We start from the raw sequence: 23,487 nt of genomic DNA on the forward strand, positions 1-23,487 counted from the left end.
GATGATGGATGGATGATGATGATGATAATGATGATGATGATGATGATGGATGGATAGATAGCTATGTGATGATGGATGGATGATGATGATGGATGGATGATGATGATGATGGATGGATGATGATGGATGGACTGATGGACAGACAGAAAGACAGACAGACAGACAGACAGATAGATGATAGATAGCAGCCCATGTCAGAACAGTCTGAAGGTCTGTGCCAAATTTGGTGAATGTAGCTTGAAAGCTCTACGAGGAGTTATGGTCAGAAATGTTGGTCTTTGTTTAGGGATTTTGAAAAAACCCCAAACCATGTCTGGATTTGTCAAGCCAACATAATGACAAAAAAGCACCTTGAAAGTATCATAAAGTGTCCCATGTGGGCATATTCCAAGTATAGGACAACCGATAGTGCCTTTAGCCAAAACAAATAACTATGGTGGTGAAAATAGATGATAACAAATTAATCGGACGATAGTTTTTAAATTCAATTTATAGAATGAACAAAGAGTTCTTAGTCTGTGCTTGATGGACACAGACATTGAGCAGAAATGTAAGTGATTTTTTATTGTTGTTAATGACATTTAGTCTAGTAAGAAATGCATTGTAAATATTTTTGTTCAACAATAAATAGCTAATCACTAAAAGTTTTACTTTAGTAATACTCTACCAAGTAAATAATTGTTTACTCTAAATGCAGTTCATTACAGTAAGTCATTTAAGATGTTCATTTTGAAACCATCAGTTCATTTGTTGACTGTTTGTTTCCCTATTTTGGCCTTTTTATACACGCAGTGCTTTGTAAATCGTGGCAGGGCTTCAGTTTCATACTCAGCTGTTTACAGAAAAGGAGAAACAGAAATATATGACTTTAATTCAGATGTGTTTTACTGTTTGTGGTCTGTTACTTTTAAGTTTTCAACACCCTGGGAAATCCCCTGACGTTCTATTCTATCAAATACACTTTTTAAAAGGCATATTTAGCTTTGGGGAAGGCAAGTAAGGCTGTATACAGCCAATCAAACGACAGGAAGTTGGAATTGTTTTAATGCCAGTGGGGGTAACCGACAGTGTCTCAGAAGTGCATGTCCTAAGAGGGACTCTGTGTTTATTCAGAGTGACAAAAACACAATCACCCAGTGCCAACTGTACAACTAAAGCCATTAGGTGGTGACTGGGAAATATTATTTATGACTTTAAGCATAGAACTGCTTATTAAACAAGTCATGCTGATGTATATGCTCAGACTTCAGGCTTCCAGGGCAGGGGGTCCCTCTCTGTCCAATGTCTAATTTATTAGAAGCAGTTGAGGACATTCAGCAGTACAGCTTTATTACTGGAGAGACACTGTCATTATTAATGTGCGGCTGAAATATTACAAGTTCATAAACTGGTTCCACTAATGCAAGAACATGACATCATCTACAGCAGATTTCAATGGATGAATACCTGGACATATTAGTAAATAAAGAGGTAGAAATATAGATGTATGGGGAACTGTTTGTGGTGTTTTGTGCAAATGTGTTGTGATCCATCCATCTAGATCAGTGGAAGTATTGAAAATATAAATAAATAAAAAACTTTTAAATGTGTCAAATGTTAGTATTTTATATTTAAATATATTTACATATATTTTCATTTCTGAAAAGTACATTAAATAATGGGATAACAAATATATGTTGGGATAATATACTATATAATATGAATATATGTACCTGTATTTTAGAAATATGAAACTAAAACCATATCAAAGTTCATTTTAAAAGTTTCCTTTAATAAACTAATATAATGATAAATGTGTGTTCCTATTATGAACTTTTAGTTTTTTAGATTTCTAAAAAAACTGTTACATATATTCATATTATTTAGTATATTTGGTATCTCATTATTTATTTTACATTTCAGAAATATATGTAAATATTAAATACAAAAATCTCACATATTCATATGTTCTACATATTTTTCAATACATATAAAATTATAAAAAAGATTCTTTATTTAGCATTTTGGTGTAAATATATTGAACTAACTTTATAGAATCCATATTACAGATAATATTTTTGAATCTAATCAATTCATATAAAATCATATAAGAATATGGAGAGAAAAATAAAATGTATGAACATTTATTTATAGATATAAAAATATTTATAGATTTAACATTTGGTGTTTTACATTTAAATAATAATAATAATTATATATAATATATTTATTTTACAAACCTGGCCAATCGAAAAACATTAGCTATTTCTGAAATCTGAAACCAAACCATTAATTATTATTATTATTATTATTTTATTTCATCCACCAATATGATTAATGGAATCTATTCAGGATTTATATATAAATATAATATTATATATGGAAAAAGGATGCAATGAAAGTGAATGGTGACTGAGGTGAACATCGGATAACATCTGAATAAATATATATATATATATATATGTATATATATATATATATATGTATATATATATATATATATATATATATATATATATATATATATATATATATATATATATATATATATATATAACATCTGAATAAATATATATAACATCTGAATATATATATATATATATTCAGATGTTATATATATTTATTCAGATGTTATTCGATGTTAGCCTCAGTCACCATTCACTTTCATTGCATCCTTTTTCCATACAATGAAATGAGTTCTATAAATGCAGTACTGTCCCTTTAAATATGAGCAGCAGCCTGTGGAATGCGCCGCATCTCCCACAATCCCGTGCTGTGGTCATCGGGGACAGAAAGTGAATGTGAATACAGCGCTCGCGATTGGCGCTCAGTTGTGTTTTTGAGCGGCTGGCGTCATAGTAACACGGACGCTCTTTCAAGTGACGCACTGAGACGTAAAAAGTGTCCGGCGGCGTCATTAACGCGTTTCCCGCGGAACGGTGAGTTTGTTTCTGTGTAGCAGGTGTTTGTCCGCGAGCTAACGCAGCTAAACAGAGCTGCTAAAACACGTTAAAACCAGTTATGAACGCGTTTTATTAATTCCACACAGGCGAATGTTGAGTAGCAGGTGTCTGTTTTACCTGTGTGATTTATTTGTGACATTTCCCTTTAATATAACTGAAAGTTAGCTGAGTTTATAGAGGTGCTGGCTAACAGGTCAGAGTGTTTATGTTAGATTGGCTGGTCAGTTGCATGATACGCATGACTTTGGGTTCAAAATAAAATATTATAAGTGATTTTTTTTTTATGTTAGGTATGTCAGAGTCGGAAGGATTTATTATATTTGATTGTACATAAAATGTCTTTGGCTGTTTGGAATGTAAAGTGACCATTCAACAGTCATTAGTTCAAAGTCTTGCATGTTTACGTCTCAGTTTATACATTTTGGTTATACAGTTGAAGTCAGAAGTTTATAATCATTTAGGTTGAAGTCATTAAAACTAACTTTGTAAGCACTCCAAAGATTTAATATTAGCTTTTGGCAAGTCGTTTAGGACATCTACTTTGTGCATGACACGAGTAATTTTCCCAACAATTGTTCACAGACTGATTGTTTCACTTAATTGACTATAATCACAATTCCAGTGGGTCAGAAGTTTACATACACTAAGTTAACTGTGCCTTTAAGCAGCTTGGAAAATTCCAGAAAATTACGTCAAGCCTTTAGACAATTAGCCAGTTAGCTTCTGATAGGAGGTGTACCTGTGGATGTATTTTAAGGCCTACCTTCAAACTCTGTTCCTCTTTGCTTGACATCATGAGAAAATCAAAAGAAATCAGCCAAGACCTCAGAAAAGACAAATTGTGAACCTCCACAAGTCTGGTTCATCCTTGGGAGCAATTCCCAAACACCCGAAGGTACCACGTTCATCTGTACAAACAATAGTACACAAGTATAAACACCATGGGACCACACAGCCATCATACCGCTCAGGAAGGAGACGCAGTCTGTCTCCTAGAGATGAATGTAGTTTGGTGCAAAAAGTGCAAATCAATCCCAGAACAACAGCAAAGGACCTTGTGAAGATGCTGGAGGAAACAGGTAGACGAGTATCTATATCCACAGTAAAACAAGTCCTATAACAACATAACCTGAAAGGCTGCTCTGCCAGGAAGAAGCCACAGCTCCAAAACCACCATAAAAAAAAGCCAGACTACAGTTTGCAAGCACACATGGGGACAAAGATCTTACTTTTTGGATAAATGACCTCTGATCTGATGAAACAAAAATTGAACTTTTTGGCCATAATGACCATCGCTATGTTTGGAGGAGAATGGGCAAGACTTGCAAGCTGAAAAACACCATCCCAACCGTGAAGCATGGGGGTGGCAGCATCATGTTGTGAGGGTGATTTGCTGCAGGAGGGACTGGTACACTTCACAAAATAGATGGCATCATGAGGAAGGAAAATGATGTGGATATATTGAAGCAACATCTCAAGACATCAGTCAGGAAGTTAAAGCTTGGTCGCAAATGGGTCTTCCAAATGGACAATGACTTTCATATAGGCATATATATATTTATCATTTGGTTTTGGAGTGGCAATCACAAAGCCCTGACCTCAATCTGATCGAACATTTGTGGGCAGAACTGAAGAAGCGTGTGAGAGCAAGGAGGCCTCCAAAACTGACACGGTTACACCAGTTCTGTCTGGAGGAATGGGCCAAAATTCCAGCAACTTATTGTGGAAGCTTGTGGAAGGAAACCCAAAACATTTGACCCAAGCTAAACAATTTAAAGGCAATGCTACCAAATACAAAGTGTATGTAAACTTCTGACCCACTGGGAATGTGATGAAAGAAATAAAAGCTGGAATAAATCATTCTCTCTACTATTATTCTGACATTTCACATTCTTAAAATAAAGTAGTGATCCCAACTTACCCAAGACAGGGAATGTTTCCTACGATTAAATGTCAGGAATTGTGAAAAACTGAGTTTAAATGAATTTGGCAAAGGTGTATGTAAACTTCTGACTTCAACAGTAGTTGTCCATCAGAATGTATTTATTAAGTGCTAAAAGTAACTAAAATTCATAGCTAACACATTTTTTTATATAGTGCAATGTTATTATTTCACGTTTTACAGTGCTGTCCTTCAAAAATGTGCAAATAAGCATATGTATTCAATACTTTCTGTGCAAAAATAAACTAAATAAAATATAATAATTACAATATAAATAATGTTAATCTCATCCTTCCATTTACTGTATATCAGTGCAAACATGGAGAAAGTATTTTATATATATATATATATATACTGTATATATATTTGAAAATATTTTATGTAACACTTTAATATTTACATAAAAAGTAAATATATAGAATCCAAATAACATGTATAATTTTCTATCTCATCAATTTATATAAAAATGAAGAAATTATATAGAAAATGTATCAAAAAAATATTTATAGATTTAACATTTGGTATTTTATAGAAAATTAAATACAGAAACGAAAACCATTTACTATTATTATTTAATACACCCACGTAAATCCATGTATATATGTAGAAAATATGACAAAAAACTACAAAATATTTATGTAATTAAATGTCATATTTATTTTTCAAACTTAAGCTGTTTTTGAAATCCGAAATGAAAACGGTTTATTTAAAAAATGTAAATATATATTTTTGTAATATTTTTATATTTTACATTTATATTTCTATAATAAAAATAGATTTGAAAATGTTTATACATTTGGTATTTTGCATTTATATATAAAAAAAATATGAGATATATATTCTGTATATTTGCTGTGATTACATTTGCATGTTTACATCTCATTTTATGTCTTTGGTTAAATATGTCATAATGCATTTTTTTTGTTTTTGTAGTGCTAACAGCTAATGTACCAGTAAATGCACATACACCAAATTGGTTGTGAGTTTGGCAAAAATCGTAAGCTTGATTGTTACTGTGTCATATTTTAAATTATGTTCAATTCTTGCTGTTTTCATTTGAAAGTTTTCTCACACCCACAGCTGAACTTAGTTACCCGGTCAGGTGCATAAGTCCCATCGGCATGCTCTGAAGTTGCTTTTTAATGACTGTAATGCATGTGGTTTGTTTACACAAGCTTTTTTGGCTCTTTGTCCATCATGCTTTTTAAACAGGGTTCGCATTTGGCCTACGTTCACATTCCAGCGAGCAGATCATGTGGTAACAGGATTATGAATGATCCTTGTGAAGCTTATCACAGAGTTCTTGTTCCTCTTCCGTTTTCAAGCTGGTGTGACGGTCCAGAAAGTTATTTGTCAATCTCTTGATATAGTTTTTTGGTAAAATGTTTCCTTCCAAAACAGCTTTGTGTAAAATCTTTTTATTTTCTCTCCGTGGCCCCAAGCGCTCTCTGGACACCAGTTTGAAAACCTTACTATGTTGACTTTACTCAATTAAATGAGTTAACTCATTCCCACAGTTGAATCGAGTAATGGCGTCTCCAAAGTTCACTTAACTTGGGTGTCTATATAGAATGAAATTAACTATTTAAGTTTAGGTAACTAGATGCAAGTTGGCTTAACTCAGATTTGCTATTTAACTGTTGTTGCTTCTACTTAATAATTGTAATTAATTGGACTCAAATTTAGAACATGCAATAATACATCTTAAAATACAAAGATTGAAAACTTATTCTAGGTTTCATTAATTATTAAATAAACGTAATCCTCTACAGAAAGGCATATATATTGAGTTATTAACACTTACAGTCTTAAGTCTATGGATTTTTGTGATAAATACATTTAAGGTTACATTTTTTTGTTTATGAGCCCAAAACTTGACATTTCAAGTAGAATATTTTAATAAGACAACTTGATTTTTTCCAGTAATGACAACATTAGCATTTACAGTTTACAAAAACCACAGACCGAGTATTTTAATAGCCTTAAAACGAATAAACATGGACTGAAAGTCACAGTTTTAATGGGTGACATGATATTTAAACCCTATAAATGTATCTAAAACTCCTGATGTATTCTGCTTTAAATGAACATCTATGAGCTGATAGGAGGTCCTGTGATGCAGTAGGCATTGATCAGTTGATGTTTTTCTGTTTGGGTTTGACTAAATGGATCGAATCTGTCACTTTGTGGGGGGGAGTGAAAAATGGCCTGCAGGGCACAGCTGAGGTCTTTTGAATGGCTAACGAACACTTTAACGTACTGTGAAAGCTCTTTATCCGTAATAAACCAATAGAGATTGGTAAAAAAAACAGCTTTATGGAGAAATAAACAACGTTTCATGTCCGAGATGCATTGAAATACAAATAGCTTACAGATTTATTCATGCATTTTATACAATCCATGAAATAATTACTTGTGAAGTGTGCCCAGTAATGATTGTGATTACTTGCCTTGTAGAGGGTTGCACATAAAGTAAATGACCGATCTTGGGATTTTTAGAATCGAAATTGGCATTGTTCAAATTAGCATCGTGATTAATTGGATAATCAATATTTTCCCCAGCTCTATAAATATATATAATATAAATAAAAAATATATAAATGTAAATTAAAGATTATATTATTTTACTAGTGGTGGGCAATATACTGGTTAAATCAATATACCTTTAGAAATGTTTCAACCGCTAGGATTATTTTAGTGTCGTTTCTATTGCGGTTGTGAAAATTGCCGGCGCATAGTTGGGAATATGCTGTCCAATCCGAGGTTGCGCTACAAATTGTTTTTTAAATTATAATCATTGTATTATTTGTATCCGTCATTAGTTACTTTTCCATTATTTTATTGCATTAAATAAAGATTCTCGCGACCTTGAATGTCAGCGCTTTCATTATACTTTACGTTATTTACTTTTAAATAACTTTTATTATGTTTTAGACGTTTTTAAATCACTTTCCATAAAAATGTCTATTTATTTCATGATGTATTGCGATATTGACCAAAAATGTCAAGATTATCGCGATATATTATTTTTATTCACTGTATCGGCGAGTACCAAAAAAATAAAAGTACCGGTACTCGTACTCGGTCTCCAAAAAAACGAATGGAATCAGGATATCCCTAAAATGTCAAGATTATATAGATTGGGGGGTCTGGGTAGCTCAACGAGTATTGACGCTGACTACCACCCCTAGAGTCGCGTGTTTGAATCCAGGGCGTGCTGAGTGACTCCCGCCAGGTCTCCTAAGCAACCAAACTACACTTCCTAGCAACCGGGCCAGAGTCACATTGGTCGCTATAATGTGGTTCTCGCTCTCGGTGGGCCACGTGGTGAGTTGTGCGTGGAGAATAGCGTGAAGCCTCCACACGCACTAGGTCTCCACGGTAACGCTCAACAAGCCACATGATAAAATGCGCGGAGTGACGGTCTCAGACGTGGAGGCAACTGAGATTGGTCTTCCGCCACCCGGATTGAGGCGAGTCACTACACCACCACGAGGACTTGGAGCACATTGGGCAAAAAATAAAGAGAAAAAAATTATACGAAAAAAAAACAATTATATCAATAAATCAGCATAACAATTCAAGTGAAAAGTTACACTGAAAATCTTGAATCTTCAATTTTCAATGTGGACTTTCGGGTCCCACTGCATTAATAACTGCATATATATATATATATATATATATTAGTTATTATTGATACAGCTTCCTTAAGGTAGAGATTCAGCAGGTGTTTCCTTCGTACACATTCATAATGTTTTGCGAAAAACAACGTTATATTAATCTCCAGTGCCGTAATGTTTACGACAGCAACCCAGTTCCTTGAGAACAACCTGCATGCTAATAAACTGGTTTCGATCAGGAAAACACTAACCGCTGTGATTTGTGTTTGACTCGACAGACTGCGCTGTGAATGTCCACAAGAGCTGTAAAAGTCTGCTGCCTGAGTGTAGCAGTAAAAACAAGGTAAGATTCATTTAAATGCATACATTTCATTTAAAACTTCTCTTTTGTTCAATATCTGAAATGCATTAACCTTATTTGATCACTGTTTTATAGGCTAAAGAATTGATTTCTAAGTTTATTAGATGCCTGGTAATGTTTGAATAGATTTAATGGATGTTTAATGAAGTCTAAACATGCAAAACTGCACTCTTTATGTGTTGAACCAAATTAATTGAGTTCTTTAAGAGGATAAAAGAGTTTGTCTTTGGTTAGAGGAGCGGAAGGGTGTGTCATCGTACGCTTCGTGGTAAATGATCAACCACAACAAGAGGGTCACTGCGTTACGGTGTTAGTAAAGTCTTGCTTTTTCCACAACGCAGACAAAAGATTCAGGACAGAAGGCGCCAACTGCTGCAGCTCAGTCGTATAATCAAGGTAAGCATGTTTGTGATTGTTTTATAGCACCTTATGATGTTGCAGAGTTCAGTGTTGGGGATCAATAATTTGATTATCTACCGCAGAGGTACACAACTTTTAAACCGCGAAAGATGTAAAGGGGAAAGCAACCTACCAAACTGCTTGAAGTTCACGCTGCATGTTAACTAAAGTATATTTATGTTAAAACAATTACACCACTTCACCAAGAGATCTCATTTGTGACAACTGCATACTTTCCCTTGCACACGTGCAACGATTTAGAAGTAAATGTGTAGCGAAATGAAGCCCCAGATGTCGTAATTCTTTGTGTCGCATGTGTTTTTTGAATTTAAACGTGTTTTACACATTTCTGATGAGAAATAAGATCTCAAAGGCATTAATTTCCTGAGATCTTCCTCTGCAAGGCTGCATGCTGTAGTCCATGTCTGCAGCTGCAGGAAAACAATTATCTTGGGCTTGTTTTGTGGTCATCTCATGTGTAATTGGTGGATTAAATAGATGCTTTGCAGGCACATGCTCATTAGAGTCCCCTGATAGCAAATTATTGTTATCTGGCTGTTGTTCTCTGCGATTTATCTTTCACAATTGCACAAAAAAGCAATTATAATGTTAATCACAGTTCCCCAATTAATTACCCTGCAAATCTGATGAAGATTTTCAAGGAATCGGCCATTATTCATTGCTGCTGTGGTGTGGTCAGAATTCTGCAACATCATGAAAATGTATATAAACTCTGGCATCAACTCATTCTGGCATTTTTGAGAAGTCAACTGATCTCCAAACTTCTATGCTGACTACCACCCCTGGAGTTGTGAGATCGAATCCCAGGATGTGCTGAGTGACTCCAGCCAGGTCTCTTAAGCAACCAAATCGGCCTGGTTGCTAGGGAGGGTAGAGTCACATGGGGTAACCTCCTCGTGATCGCTATAAAGTGGTTCTCGCTCTCGGTGGGGCGCGTGGCGAGTTGTGTGTTGATGCCGTGGAGAATAGCGGGAAGCCTCCACACGTGCCGTCTCTGTGGTAACGCGCTCAACAAGCCACGTGAAAAGATGCGCGGATTGATGGTCTCAGACGCGGAGGCAACTGAGATTCGTCCTCCGCCACTCGGATTGACACTGGCGAGACACTACGCCACCACGAGGACTTGGAGCGCATTGGGCATTCCAAATTGGGAAGATTCATACTTGTGACTCCAGGGCTGGTAGACAGCATCTTTACTCTCTGAGCTACCCAGGCCCCTGAAACTGTAACCTTTTACTGACCGCACAGAGTCTCCTGAACTGAGATCAGGCCGTTTAAATTCATTTAAATTATGCGTCTCGTATAGCGAAGCCAAAATACAGCATCCACCTAAAGCCGTTCCACCAGCACAGTTCTTTGTACGGTTAGATAAAGGCCAAAGTAGATTTCGCTTTTCCACATGCCGCTACGTCTCGCGCACAGTGAACTTGATGCAAATTTCATCATTAGCATGGTACGCGTAGACTTTGCAGAGTTTGTCGAACGCACCGGTCACTGACTCTGCTAAATGAGTGTCACAAAGCAGTTGCGCATGCTTCGGAAGCGACCGTATGGGCTCTCAGTAAATGACTTGATTCGACCACACGCAAGATGAAATGGCAGGCAGAAAAACAAAGTATAACCTAGCCTTAACCATTCTGAGAAATCTGTGCAAGGAACTGGTGCAATCATACCGAACCAAACAGTGTTATAATGGAAATGCTACTTGTACGTTTACTCAAGTGCTTAGAATGATTGGGTTGGAGAAAAGATTACGTATGTGGCTAGACGTATGCAGGTCGCGTCTTGAACTTGTCTTGTATGTCTCAAAAAGCTTCCTGAGATGGTTTGAGTGATCGGATTGCAATCCATCTCGAATGCGTATTAGAAGGCACTTAATCTTGTCAGGTTGGGGACAAACGCGTGAAGTGACCAAGTTTAAATACCCCGTAATGTTTTGTTCTGCTTGGCCAATATTTGTAAATTGTGTACAAAGAGGTTGATGGCGCCTCACTGTCTTTGATCTTGGCTCTCAGACGTTGTTTTGTTCATGCTACTGGTATGGCGGCATTGTTCGCAATTGTAAAGTTCAGGCTACTGTACAAATCATGCTCAACAATCGTTAAGAAAGAAGGTTAAATTACGTCAAGGAACCGTTCCTTCTAGAGCTCCTTTATTCCTTGCCAAACACTCAGTTTGTTCAGTCCAGTTGCAGGATGACCCTTCTGTATACTGAAGATTATCAATTTGCCACAGTAGTTATTGCGGTGATTACTTCAGAGCTCTGGACGTCTTGTTACATGGCCCCCACTGTGACTGCGGCTGAGGTGGTAATTGCTTGAAGAAGCGTGGATAAAACTTGTAATGCTTCCCTTACTGGCAGAAAATATCTAGAAATTTCCTGCGTCACCCAGAACCTTCTGGAAGAGCTTGCAAATGCACAGAATATCCACAACATAATTTTTAGTTTATACAGGATTGTCACTTTATCATGCTAATGAGCGCATTAAGTAATTCATTAAGGGAATGGCGATTTCTAATTTTATTTGAAAAAGCCATTTATTTGGTGACAAAATGTTGTTTAATCTGCATGGGCTAATTAAGGTTTAATAAGGATTATAGTTTAAGATTTAAGTATTTATAACAAACAAAAAAAAAGTTTTTTTAAATTATGAAAAATCTATTTATATAAAGTCAAATTTTGTAATAATTGAATATTAATATTTTGTTATTTAAAACGTGTTTATTGTAATAGGAAATAAATGGGATGTTGTGATCACTGAATTTTGAAGCTTGTAGATGGTCCCTTTATTTCATTTGAATCACTTTTGTTGTTCTGCATGGGCTAAAAAGATTACATTTATGATATGCAGGAAGTAAATAGCAAATTACATTTTAAATATTACATTGAATATAATTTACTACGGTAATATTCAGTCATATTTAATTTAATACACGATTAATATTAATTAAATATTACATTTGCACTGGCCAGTGAAGAGGTAGATCTGTACCAGACAAATGAGGCTGTTATTAAGCGTGCGATTCTCTCTGGAGATGATAATAGAGCTTAATGGTTTACTTGCTCACACTAATTTGGTTGAGAGACACTGACTCTCACCTGCTGCATCAAAACATCCTGCAGGATGCAGGAGAGCTACAGAGAGAAACACTGAGGAGCGACGGAGCATGCGTGATTTCTAGAACCCATTTGCCACGTTATAAAGCCCACCGCTTGCTGAGTGGCAACCTTCTGCTCTGTCAGTGTGCTCTCGTTTCTAGGTAGTGTCTTTCACTTCTGACTTAGACATCATGGCATTGGCTTTACCCAAAGTCCGTGGCTCTCAGAGGAAGAACGCTGATCCCCCGGCCTCCTGTGGTCTCTCTCGCAGGCTTGGGGTTCGAGTTCTACTCCATCGAGACCTCCTCACCTGTCGTTTCCTCAATTCATTACCTCGCTCGGTTTTGGGGCACTATTACCGCACTCACCCGACTCGTTTCTCTGCAGCTCTGCGGGAGTCCTGCTCTGCCCTGACGCCCGCCGTTGATGGCTCGTCTCGTACCTCTCCCTGTGCTGCAGGTATGACCGTTCCACCTAAAGGACACAGCGCCCAGCCTGCCACGTCCAGCAACTCGTCAATCACCCATAACAACAGCAGAGGGTAAGTAAGGGTATCTTCTATCAGACACTGATCAGCCACAACATTAAAACCACCTGCCTAATATTGTGTAGGGCCCCCTCGTGCCACCATAGCAGTGCCAACCCGCATCTAAGAACAGCATTCTGACATGATATTTTTCTCACCACAATTGTACAGAGATTCATCTGATTTACTGCTGACTTTATCAGTTCAAACTAATCTGGCCATTCTCTGTTGACCTCTCATCAACAAGGCATTTCATTCTGCAGAACTGCCGCTCACTGGATGTTTTTTGTTTTTGGCACCATTCAGAGTAAATTCTAGAGACTGTTGTGTGTGAAAAACCCAGAAATGCTCAAACCAGCCCGTCTGGCACCAACAATCATGCCATGCGACTATCTAATCAGCCAATCGTGTTGCAGCAGTGCATAAAATCATGCAGATATGAGTCAGTAGCTTCAGTTAATGTTCACATCAAACATCAGAATGGGGAAAAAATGTGATCTCCGTGATTTGGAGCATGGCATTTTTGTTGGTTTCAGACACACACCAGCCAGGACATGGGATGCACTTATATAAAGATTTTGTCTGATACCAATTGCTGATAATTTTTGTGTTACGGCTGGTAATTGATATAATTGCAGAGTATAATTGCGCTGTATTCCAGTACTAACGAAATATTGCAAAACCAAAAAATTTTTAATGGTACGATATCATCTTGTTGTTAATTTCAGTACCATATTAAAGTATGCTGCCATTAGCTAAATTTAATGTAATGTGAGAGTTTTGAGATTAAATGAAAGACCATTTGAAAATAATAATGAAAAAGCCTCTATATGGGCAAGTGTGATCATTAAACATCAGAAGGATGTCATTTAATGAAATAATATACACTCAAATGCACTGCGCGCCATAGTATGAATAAGAGGTGCCTCTCTGCCCTGTCATCTCCTTCAAAGAGGCACGCACACGAACACACACACACACTCATTCACGTACACTAACACACACACAAACGCAACACACTACCAATGCTTGATTTTCATGCAATGTGTCCAATAGTATCCATCTGCAGATCCACAGATCAGTGTTTTGAGTGTATAAACGGCTGCAAACTCTCAAATTAACACACTCCATTTCAGCCCGGAGATTTCAGCTCGCGTGTCACGGGAATCTTGATATAACGAACTCTTCACAAACAGGAAGAATCAAAATAAAAGTCCTGATCAAATATGAGCTCTACTCAACTGATTGCGTGAAATTGAAGACATTACGACAGAAAAATATTACTACTGTATAAAAGTGTAATATTCAAAGCAGTCGCAATAATACTCATAGTAACAATAATATAATTGTTAATAAGCCAGAATTTAGCTATCGTAGTTTTTACTGACAAATACTTTTTTTAAATAACAATTTCAAATTATTATTCCTCATTTTATTTAGATTTGCATTATATTTAATACATTATATTATGTATTCTTAATATTGTATAAATAATTATATTTATATATTCCTTCATTGCCTTTTCATTTAGTCGGATGATTGTATTAATAGTTAATATTTCACATGTTGCTGCTTGAACTTCAATGAAGTGAACACGCTCTTTCGTGAGGGCAGGAGATGAAAGCGTGCATGGTTCTGGACCCTACGGGTGCTACTATTGTTAATGTAATTTAATCAGGAAATATCTAATAAAGATGTTTGAAATACACCACATCTTGTAACTCGTTTTATTACCGAGATGCCTGTGCCCGGCGGAGACAGAGAAGCTGCTTTACCCTTGCGTTTGTCGCATGTGAAGCACCACATGGACATTAAATTACACAAACGTTTCATATTCGCCATATCTCTCCCACTGCATCGTTCTTAACTGCTGAATTAAGTTTGTTGTCTTCCAGCACTATTACTGAAGCTTTAAAGGAGCAACGCATCTTTTGCGACATGTGCGATCGATTTATGCGATCGGCCAAATTACCGTTCACCAAATTCGAGTCATAGGATGTGTATTTCGAACGATACCAATTAGTGTCCGATTGATCGAAGCATCCCTAAAGTCCACTTGACCCATTAACAGTTCCCTTTTATATCAGTTCAAAAGTATTATTACACAGACTGTATAATCTGGAATCTGGTGCTTAAACTTGCAATGCAATACTTACAGGATTTAGGGATGCACTGATAATTTTGTCCGTTTCCAGTTGGTGATAATAATAAAAAAGATTTGGCCGATAATCGGTTCCACAAGCAGTACCATAATTTACAGCCTTGTCAGTGGTTATTGCAGTTTTATTTTTTAAAAGTTAATTATAATAAAAACTTTATTTCTTGGACCTAGTTTATAAACGGCTATAAACAGACCCTGGATATGCATTATATATCATCAGAACTCATCAATGTGTAGAAATTAAGCTTGATTAATCTTGTAGCACAAAATTGTCAACTCAAATTGTCTTAGAGAATAAAGTGATGTTCATAACACGCATTGCTTTTTAACTCTTACTGTTCATGCTGCATATAGATGCTGTAGAATACTGGAGAACAATCTCCCATAATTACTGTAACGTTTGCTTGCTCACGTTCTCCTGCAGCTCTATCACAGGAGAGATGGACGAGGTTGATGCGTTCAGGGTGAAGCGCTCCGCTGAGGACGCCATATCTCTTGCCTCCACAACACCCGAATCACTCATCGTTGAAGGTGAGAGGTCATTTATAAGAGCCACAAAATAGACGACAAGCAGAACATTTGATTAAACACTGATATGGCTGTGGCTCAGGTGGTAGAGCGGGTCGGCTGCTAATCGCAGGGTTGGCGGTTCGATTCCCGGCCCACTTGACTTCACATGCCGAAGTGTCCTTGGGCAAGACACTGAACCCCAAGTTGCTCCCAATGGCAGGCTAGCACCTTACATGGCAGCTCTGCCGCCATTGGTGTGTGAATGGGACACAGTGTAAAGCACTTTGGTAACCTCTAAGGTTAAAAAAAAAAAGCGCTATATAAGTGCAGACCATTTGTAGGAATCTACAAATGTTGTTTTAAACGTTTTTTGTGTGCAGATGCATATTATGGCACTGTGCGAGGGGAATTGGACGCTATTGCGCAGGATTTGGAGGTGGAGTCCTGGAGTCTGGCCGTGGATCAAAACTTCTTAAAGAAACATTCTAAGGAAATGACCAAGAGGCAGGACGTTATATATGGTTAGTGTTATAAAAGAACAACAGACCTACTCAAGACATTGCTCCTAAATGCAACTCATTCTTCTCAAGTGGTTTTATCCTTTGACATTTTCAATATAAAATCCAAGACCGAGATTTTCCCTGTCTATTCCAGAGCTCATCCAGACTGAGATGCATCACGTGCGAACGCTCAAGATAATGTTGCGTGTGTATGCTCGAGAACTGCGGGAGGGATTACAGCTGGACGACAAGAGGCTGGACTGTCTGTTCCCACGGTTAGACAGCCTGCTAGAGCTGCACAGTCACTTCCTGTCCCGCCTCAAGGAGCGTCGCACAGAGTCCCTGCAGTCAGGCAGCGAGCACAATTATGCCATACAAAGACTCTCAGACATCCTTATATCACAGGTAACTGCCGATCGCTTCCTGGCCTTCACTTCCTCCTTCACATTTCCAGTTGTCACATTTCTTGCTCCACTTTTCCTCATTCACACTTCTTGTTATACCTCCTGCCCCACACTTGCTGTTGTTATTCTTCCTGGCTTACACTTCCTTTTGTACAATTCCTGCACACTTGTTAGACTTACTGCTCTATACTTTATTTTTTCTTCCAGTTGTTATACTACTATTGCTAAGTTTCCTGCTTGACATTTCCTGTTGTACACTTCCTGCTGCACACTTCACACTTCCTGTTGTTAGACTTCCTGCTGTACACTTCCTACCTCACATTTCCTGTTGTTATACTTCCTGCTGTACACTTCCTACCTCACACGTCCTGTTGTTAGACTTCCTGCTGTACACTTCCTACCTCACACTTCATGTTGTTAGACTTCCTGCTGTACACTTCCTACCTCACACTTCCTGTTGTTATACTTCCTGGCTACACTTCCTGGCTAACACTTCCCTTTGTACAATTCCTGCTGCACACTTCCTTCACATTTTCTGTTCTTAGACTTCTAACTCTACACTTCATGTTGTTGGACTTCCTGCTCTATACTACTCTAAATTCTTCATACTTTGTGTTGTTAGACTACCTTTCCTGCTTGACATTTCCTTTTGTTAGCCTTCCTGCTTCACATTTTCTGCAGCTTTATGACAGGAGAGATGTACGAGGTTGATGCGTTTAGGGTGATTTCCTGTTGTTAGACATCCTACCCTACACTTCCTACTTCACACTTCCTGTTATTATTCTTCCTGGCAATGCTTCCTGGCTTACAGTTCCTTTTGTAAATTTCCTGCTCTACATTTCCTGTTGTACTCTTCCTTCTGCACACTTCCTTCTCATTGATTGTTTTTAGACTTCTTGCCCTGTACATCCTGTTGTTAGACTACGTTTCCTGCTTCACATTTCCTGTTGTTATACTTCCTGCCCCATACTTCCTGCTTCACATTTCCTGTTGTTATATTTCCTGCCCCATACTTCCTACTTCACACTTCTTGTTATTATTCTTCCTGCCCTACACTTCCTACTTCACACTTCCTGTTATTATTCTTCCTGGCAATACTTCCTGCCCCATACTTCCCGCTTCACATTTCTTGTTGTTATACTTCCTGCCCTACACTTCCTACTTCACGCTTCCTGTTATTATTCTTCCTGGCAATACTTCCTGCCCCATACTTCCTGCTTCACATTTCTTGTTGTTATACTTCCTGCCCTACACTTCCTACTTCACACTTCCTGTTATTATTCTTCCTGGCAATATTTCCTGGCTTACACTTCCTTTTGTACAATTCCTGCTCCATACTTCCTGTTGTAACACTTCCTGCTCTTCATTTCCTGTTGTACACTTCCTTCTGCACACTTCCTTCACGTTGTCCATTTTTAGACTTCTTGCCCTATACATCCTGTTGTTAGACTACCTTTACTACGTTTCCTGCTTGAGATTTCCTGTTGTACACCTCCTGCTGCACACTTCACATTTCCCATTGTTAGACTTCCTGCCCTACACGTCCTGCATCCTTGTCTCCTTTCCTTGCTTCCTAGCGCCACCCTCTTAGTCTTTGAAACGAGGAGAGGATTCAAGGAAAATAAATGAAGATGAAGATATCGAAGAAATATGTATTTTAAAATAAAATGTCCTGCTCACGCATGTCACTTTAGAATGCCGTCTTTGCACAGCCGCATTACCTCGAAGTGCTTGTCGTTATGTTATTGAAACTTCAGTTATTCATATATTGAGAATAAAGCCTACTAATTCAAGTTGCACTGTTGACGTATGTTACAACTGCAAAGGTGAAACTGTTGTGCCAGATGTGATGTGGGAGGAGAACTGATCATGTGTTTTGACTAAAAAGACCTCTGCCTAGGATACTCCTGTGCTTCTTTGCTTAAGCTTCTTTTGGAAGTTTCCTCTGTTCTTGATCCTCACCTCCTCATGGTGCGTTTAGAGAATTGATACGTCCTTCATGATGGCGGACTTGAATCAGTATCCGGGGTAACGGCTCAAGGACGGATGTAAATGTTGCATCTTTATAATTTAAAAAGGACCCGTTTTATCGATGATGGTTTTGTGGTCTGCTTTCCCTTTATAGTCTAATTTTATATCATTTGTTTATTCATCTGGTTTGTTTAGTTTTCCGGAGAGCTTGGAGAGCGGATGAAGGAAAGCTATGGGGAATTCTGCAGTCGCCACACTGAAGCGGTGAACTATTACAAAGAACAACTGCAGAGCAACAAGAAGTTCCAGAACCTCATGAAGGTACATAATGCACTTCCTAAGAGACCTTAATGTTGCTTTAACCAACTTCAATTCTGTTGTCCTCAGCACTGTTTTGAATGGTTTCTTTTGCTTTTTGTTTTGTTTTAGAAAATAAGTAATTCATCAATTGTACGGCGGTTAGGGATTCCAGAGTGCATATTGCTGGTGACACAACGAATCACCAAGTATCCAGTACTACTAGAGCGAATCCTACTCAACACAGAAGGTTTGTCATTAGTTCTCAGTGTTCTCTAGAAAGGCAACCATTACTATTGCTCACTTTGGGAATCAGTGTCTCGAACTTTCTCTTTGCATCATTCCAGCTGGAACAGAAGAGCATGAAGGCTTGGCACAGGCTCTCTGTCTGATCAAGGATACCATCGTACATGTGGATTCTCAGGTCAGTTTATATGAGAAGGAAGTGCGCCTCAGAGAGATCTCCTCCAAGATGGAGCCCAAGACCCTGGGAAAGATCAAGGACGGTCGTGTGTTCCGTAAGGAGGACATTTCTAAGGGTCGCCGCAGGCTCTTGTACGAGGGCACGGTCTACTGGAAAGCTGCCTCTGGTCGACTCAAAGGTACTGATCTCTTCTGTATTGTGTGTATATATACGATAGGATTGTCTTTATCATGTAATGTTAACTATGTGGATTATCTATTTATCTGACTCTTCTCTTGCTTTCATTTCAGATATTCTAGCTCTACTGCTAACAGATGTTCTCGTGTTATTGCAAGAAAAGGATCAGAGATACGTTTTCTCAACTGTGGTGGGTACAATTGCCGTGTTATATTCCATGTATGTGCAGAACATGCGATTTATACATATCTTAACTGACATGGCTGTGTCATATTTCCACTAGGACAATAAGCCATCCGTGGTTTCGCTTCAGAAGTTGATTGTTCGTGAGGTGGCGCATGAAGAACGGGCCATGTTCCTCATTTGTGCCTCCTCTAATGAACCTGAGATGTACGAAATCCACACTGCTTCAAAAGAAGACCGCAACACTTGGATCGCACAAATTCGTCAAGCTGTGGAGAGGTACATGTGTATTAAACTGTTGAGACCCGCTTTATATTACATGTCTTTAACTATTATGTACTTAAGCATTTGATTCAATGTAATATTATGTACATAAGCATTATATTTACATTTAATAGCCACGTTTCCACTATCGGGCCAAATGATGGCAAATGAGTTAGTACCGCAGCGGCGTATTAAGGGCGGGTTTTTGGGCAACGCAGAGTTATTGGCCCAGTGGTGGGAATGCAGATCGATTTTGGTCTTGAGGTTCGAGGCTATTGATAGCCCTGGTACACTCTGGCCTGATAATGGAAAACGGCTGATTATATCTGTAGTTACACTGTTAACCCTAACCCTACCCCAACATTTACCCTAACCCTACCTCAAAATTGACCCTAACCCTACCTCAACATTTACCCTAACCCTACCCCAACATTTACCCTAACCCTACCTCAAAATTGACCCTAACCCTACCTCAACATTTACCCTAACCCTACCCCAATATTAACCCTACCTCAACATTTACCCTAACCCTACCTCAACATTTACCCTAACCCTACCCCAACATTAACCCTAACCCTACCCCAACATTAACCCTAACCCTACCCCAACATTTACCCTAACCCTACCCCAACATTTACCCTAACCCAACCCAACATTTATCCTAACCCAACCCAACATTTATCCTAACCCTACCCCAACATTTACCCTAACCCTACCCCAACATTTACCCTAACCCAACCCCAACATTTACCCTAACCCTACCCCAACATTTACCCTAACCCTACCCCAACATTTACCCTAACCCTACCCCAACATTAACCCTAACCCTACCCCAACATTAACCCTAACCCTACCTCAACATTTACCCTAACCCTACCCCAACATTTACCCTAACCCTACCCCAACATTAACCCTAACCCTACCCCAACATTAACCCTAACCCTACCCCAACATTTACCCTAACCCTACCCCAACATTTACCCTAACCCTACCCCAACATTTACCCTAACCCTACATTTACCCTAACCCTACCTCAACATTAACCCTACCCCAACATTTACCCTAACCCTACCCCAACATTTACCCTAACCCTACCTTAACATTTACCCTAACCCTACCCCAACATTTACCCTAACCCTACCTCAACATTAACCCTAACCCTACCCCAACATTTACCCTACCCCAACCTCCGTAGCAGCAAATGTGAATCTTGCGAGAATATTGCAGAACAAAGTAGTTACACAATAAATAAATTGCATTGTATGTATTTTAATGTTAGTACACAGTAATTAAAGACACCTGATATAAAGTGGTTCCCAACTGTTGTTCATGTCAGGGTTATTTTAGTTTAGAAAATTTGGTTATTTAGTTTTATTGATTTTTGTATATTTTTCTATTACAGTTTTTATATTGTTTTAAGCTTGATCTTTCTATTTATTTTCGTTTTTGTTAGATTTCACTCTTATGTTTGTTAGTTTTAGTTCAGTTTGAGTTTTCCCAGTGTTTTTTAGTTTTAGTATATTTATTTGTTATTTTAGTTTTAGTATTTTAGAGCGGCAAACATTAATGCATAAATTAATATAATTTATATATATTTAACAACAATACATTTCTAAGGGCGGTTCAGTGTTTTTGCTATCTAGAAGCATTTTCATGTTTAATGAAGGCAAGTTTGAAAGGTTTCAAATTTTGTAATGAATCAAAACCTAAAATGAAAGTCGTGTATGCATTGTAGTATAGTTCGCTTTTTTCTAATTACGTTTTTATTTTTATTTCAGTTAACGAAAATTTTATCATTTTAAGTTTTCGTTTTAGACTACATCCACATTAATCTGTATAAATCTGAAACACTCTCGTCCATACTGCCGTTTTCAAGCGTTTTCCAAAAGTTGCTTGACGACTTCGAAATGTCTGAAAAGGCTTAAATCCCTGTACTGTGCATGCAAATTCGCAATGCAATGCAATTGTCCTCGTGTTTCGCCACCAGGCAGCAATTCCGATTGAAATCCCCATCACCTCTGAAGGCATGCAATGTGAAGGTTTTCGGTAACACTTACAATAAGCTTCCATTTATTAACATTCGTTAACTACGAACTAACAATGTACAATACGTTTACAGCGTTTATTAACCTTGGTTAATGTTAATTTCAACATTTACGAACACATTTTAAAAATTCAAAGTTGTATGTTAACATTAATTAATGCAACTTGAACCAACAATGAACACTATCAAATTGACACGAACAAATATTTATAAACGATGTTTAAAAAATGCATCGTTAGTTCATGAAACTTCATGCAATTAACTATTGTTAACAAATGGAAACTTATTGTATAGTATTAAGTATTACCCGTTTATCAATAACAACGCTATCAAAGCGGCTAGCAGACACGACAACGCCGCTACAAGAAGGGCGGCCATCTTGACTATTTTGGGTTGATTGGATCACATGACAACAAATTTGTAATCGTATATGAATATCTCAGTTTTCCTAGTCTGCAATACAACGCAAATATGCCGTTTTCAAAAGTATCTACTTAGGAGATCGTTTTCGTAAAGCTCAGTTTTTTGCTGGACAACAAAACTCGCCGTATCGGTGTGGACGGAAGGCCAAAACGTTGCGCTTTCACATTTATCCGGATGAATGTAGTCTTAGTTTTCGTTACCAATAAAAACAACGGTGGCATTGGTGTTTACGTTTATTAATCATTCTTCCACTCTTGTTTTCTTCTGTCAGCTGTCCACATACAGAGGAGAGATTGTTTAGTGAAGAGGAGGAGGCCAGCGTCGCCAGAATTCAAGAGTATTACGGTAAGTTCCTCAGTCGTTATGTCATTCTGTCAATCTGCTGATCTGGAACAGCTTTCTGGGGGTTCTTTGATAGATTCACACTGATACAGTTTTCCTTTCAAGCTTTGAGGATCTTGTATCACTAGAGGGCGCACTTGCACTTTCATACTGAAAACCTGCACAACTGAGCGTGTCTTTTGTTGTCTTTTTCCTTGTGTTTTATTTAGCTTCTATGTCTGTTTTACTGTTCAGGCTCCTTATCATTTCTCATTCTTTCCTTTCTAGAGCGTCTGACATTGAAGGACGCTCAGATCGCTCAGAGTCTCACAGAGAAGCTCCAGTTGTTTGCAGAGCTGGCTGAATCTGTGGCCGGTCTGGAAGACAGCGGATCTCGCTCTCGTCTGCTGTTGCGTGGGGACGTTTCTGACCTCCAGCAGGGGGAGCGACTGCTCAAAGGAGCCATCACTGAAGGTGACACGCCTGGGCATAACGCTTTGTTCCAGGGTCTGTTGAAGTGCTTTGAAGCTTAAGTTGGCCTGCACAAAAATTCACAATGCACAACAGAAGGATCAAAGTTCGGCTCGTTCCAAACCTTGTTCAACTTAGTCAATGTGTAGTCTTAAGCATTGGGTTCTTGTTGAACTCTTGCACTTGCTCCATGACTAACCATGATGCCCAGGTGTATTTAGTGAAGTGTATTTCTGCATCTCTAATAGTGGAGAACCTTCAGAATCTCCTGGCATCTGGTGTGAAGGAATCATCTCCACAGACTGAGAGTCCAGGATCAGGAATGCTTCCACGCAGAGCGGACACCTTCGGTGGCTACGACAGCATTCCTACCATTCTGCCCAAAAGTTAGAACCACACTTTTTTATTTATGTCTTTTATTCCTTT

The 23,487-nt window shown here is 38.1% G+C and overlaps 1 protein-coding gene across 4 annotated transcripts in view; it reads left to right on the top strand.

Moving 5' to 3' along the window:
• The window catches only part of LOC127641415 (rho guanine nucleotide exchange factor 18-like), a 60,522-nt gene that overhangs the window by 27,705 nt on the left and 9,330 nt on the right, over positions 1 to 23,487 (top strand). For 3 of the 4 annotated variants that reach the window (XM_052124418.1, XM_052124420.1, XM_052124419.1), the window contains 14 exons: positions 8,783 to 8,847; positions 9,207 to 9,261; positions 12,773 to 12,926; positions 15,497 to 15,603; positions 15,963 to 16,103; positions 16,237 to 16,487; positions 18,653 to 18,778; positions 18,887 to 19,004; positions 19,102 to 19,356; positions 19,469 to 19,545; positions 19,639 to 19,817; positions 22,541 to 22,614; positions 22,879 to 23,064; positions 23,310 to 23,447. In XM_052124418.1, the coding sequence (XP_051980378.1) occupies positions 8,783 to 8,847; positions 9,207 to 9,261; positions 12,773 to 12,926; positions 15,497 to 15,603; positions 15,963 to 16,103; positions 16,237 to 16,487; positions 18,653 to 18,778; positions 18,887 to 19,004; positions 19,102 to 19,356; positions 19,469 to 19,545; positions 19,639 to 19,817; positions 22,541 to 22,614; positions 22,879 to 23,064; positions 23,310 to 23,447 (1,926 nt within the window). Of the gene's footprint in view, positions 1 to 2,767; positions 2,919 to 8,782; positions 8,848 to 9,206; positions 9,262 to 12,772; positions 12,927 to 15,496; positions 15,604 to 15,962; positions 16,104 to 16,236; positions 16,488 to 18,652; positions 18,779 to 18,886; positions 19,005 to 19,101; positions 19,357 to 19,468; positions 19,546 to 19,638; positions 19,818 to 22,540; positions 22,615 to 22,878; positions 23,065 to 23,309; positions 23,448 to 23,487 lie in introns of those variants that run through there. The other variant, XM_052124421.1, reaches the window with a different exon arrangement.

Source organism: Xyrauchen texanus, chromosome 50 (assembly GCF_025860055.1).
Source record: "Xyrauchen texanus isolate HMW12.3.18 chromosome 50, RBS_HiC_50CHRs, whole genome shotgun sequence".
Classification (NCBI taxonomy): domain Eukaryota; kingdom Metazoa; phylum Chordata; class Actinopteri; order Cypriniformes; family Catostomidae; genus Xyrauchen; species Xyrauchen texanus.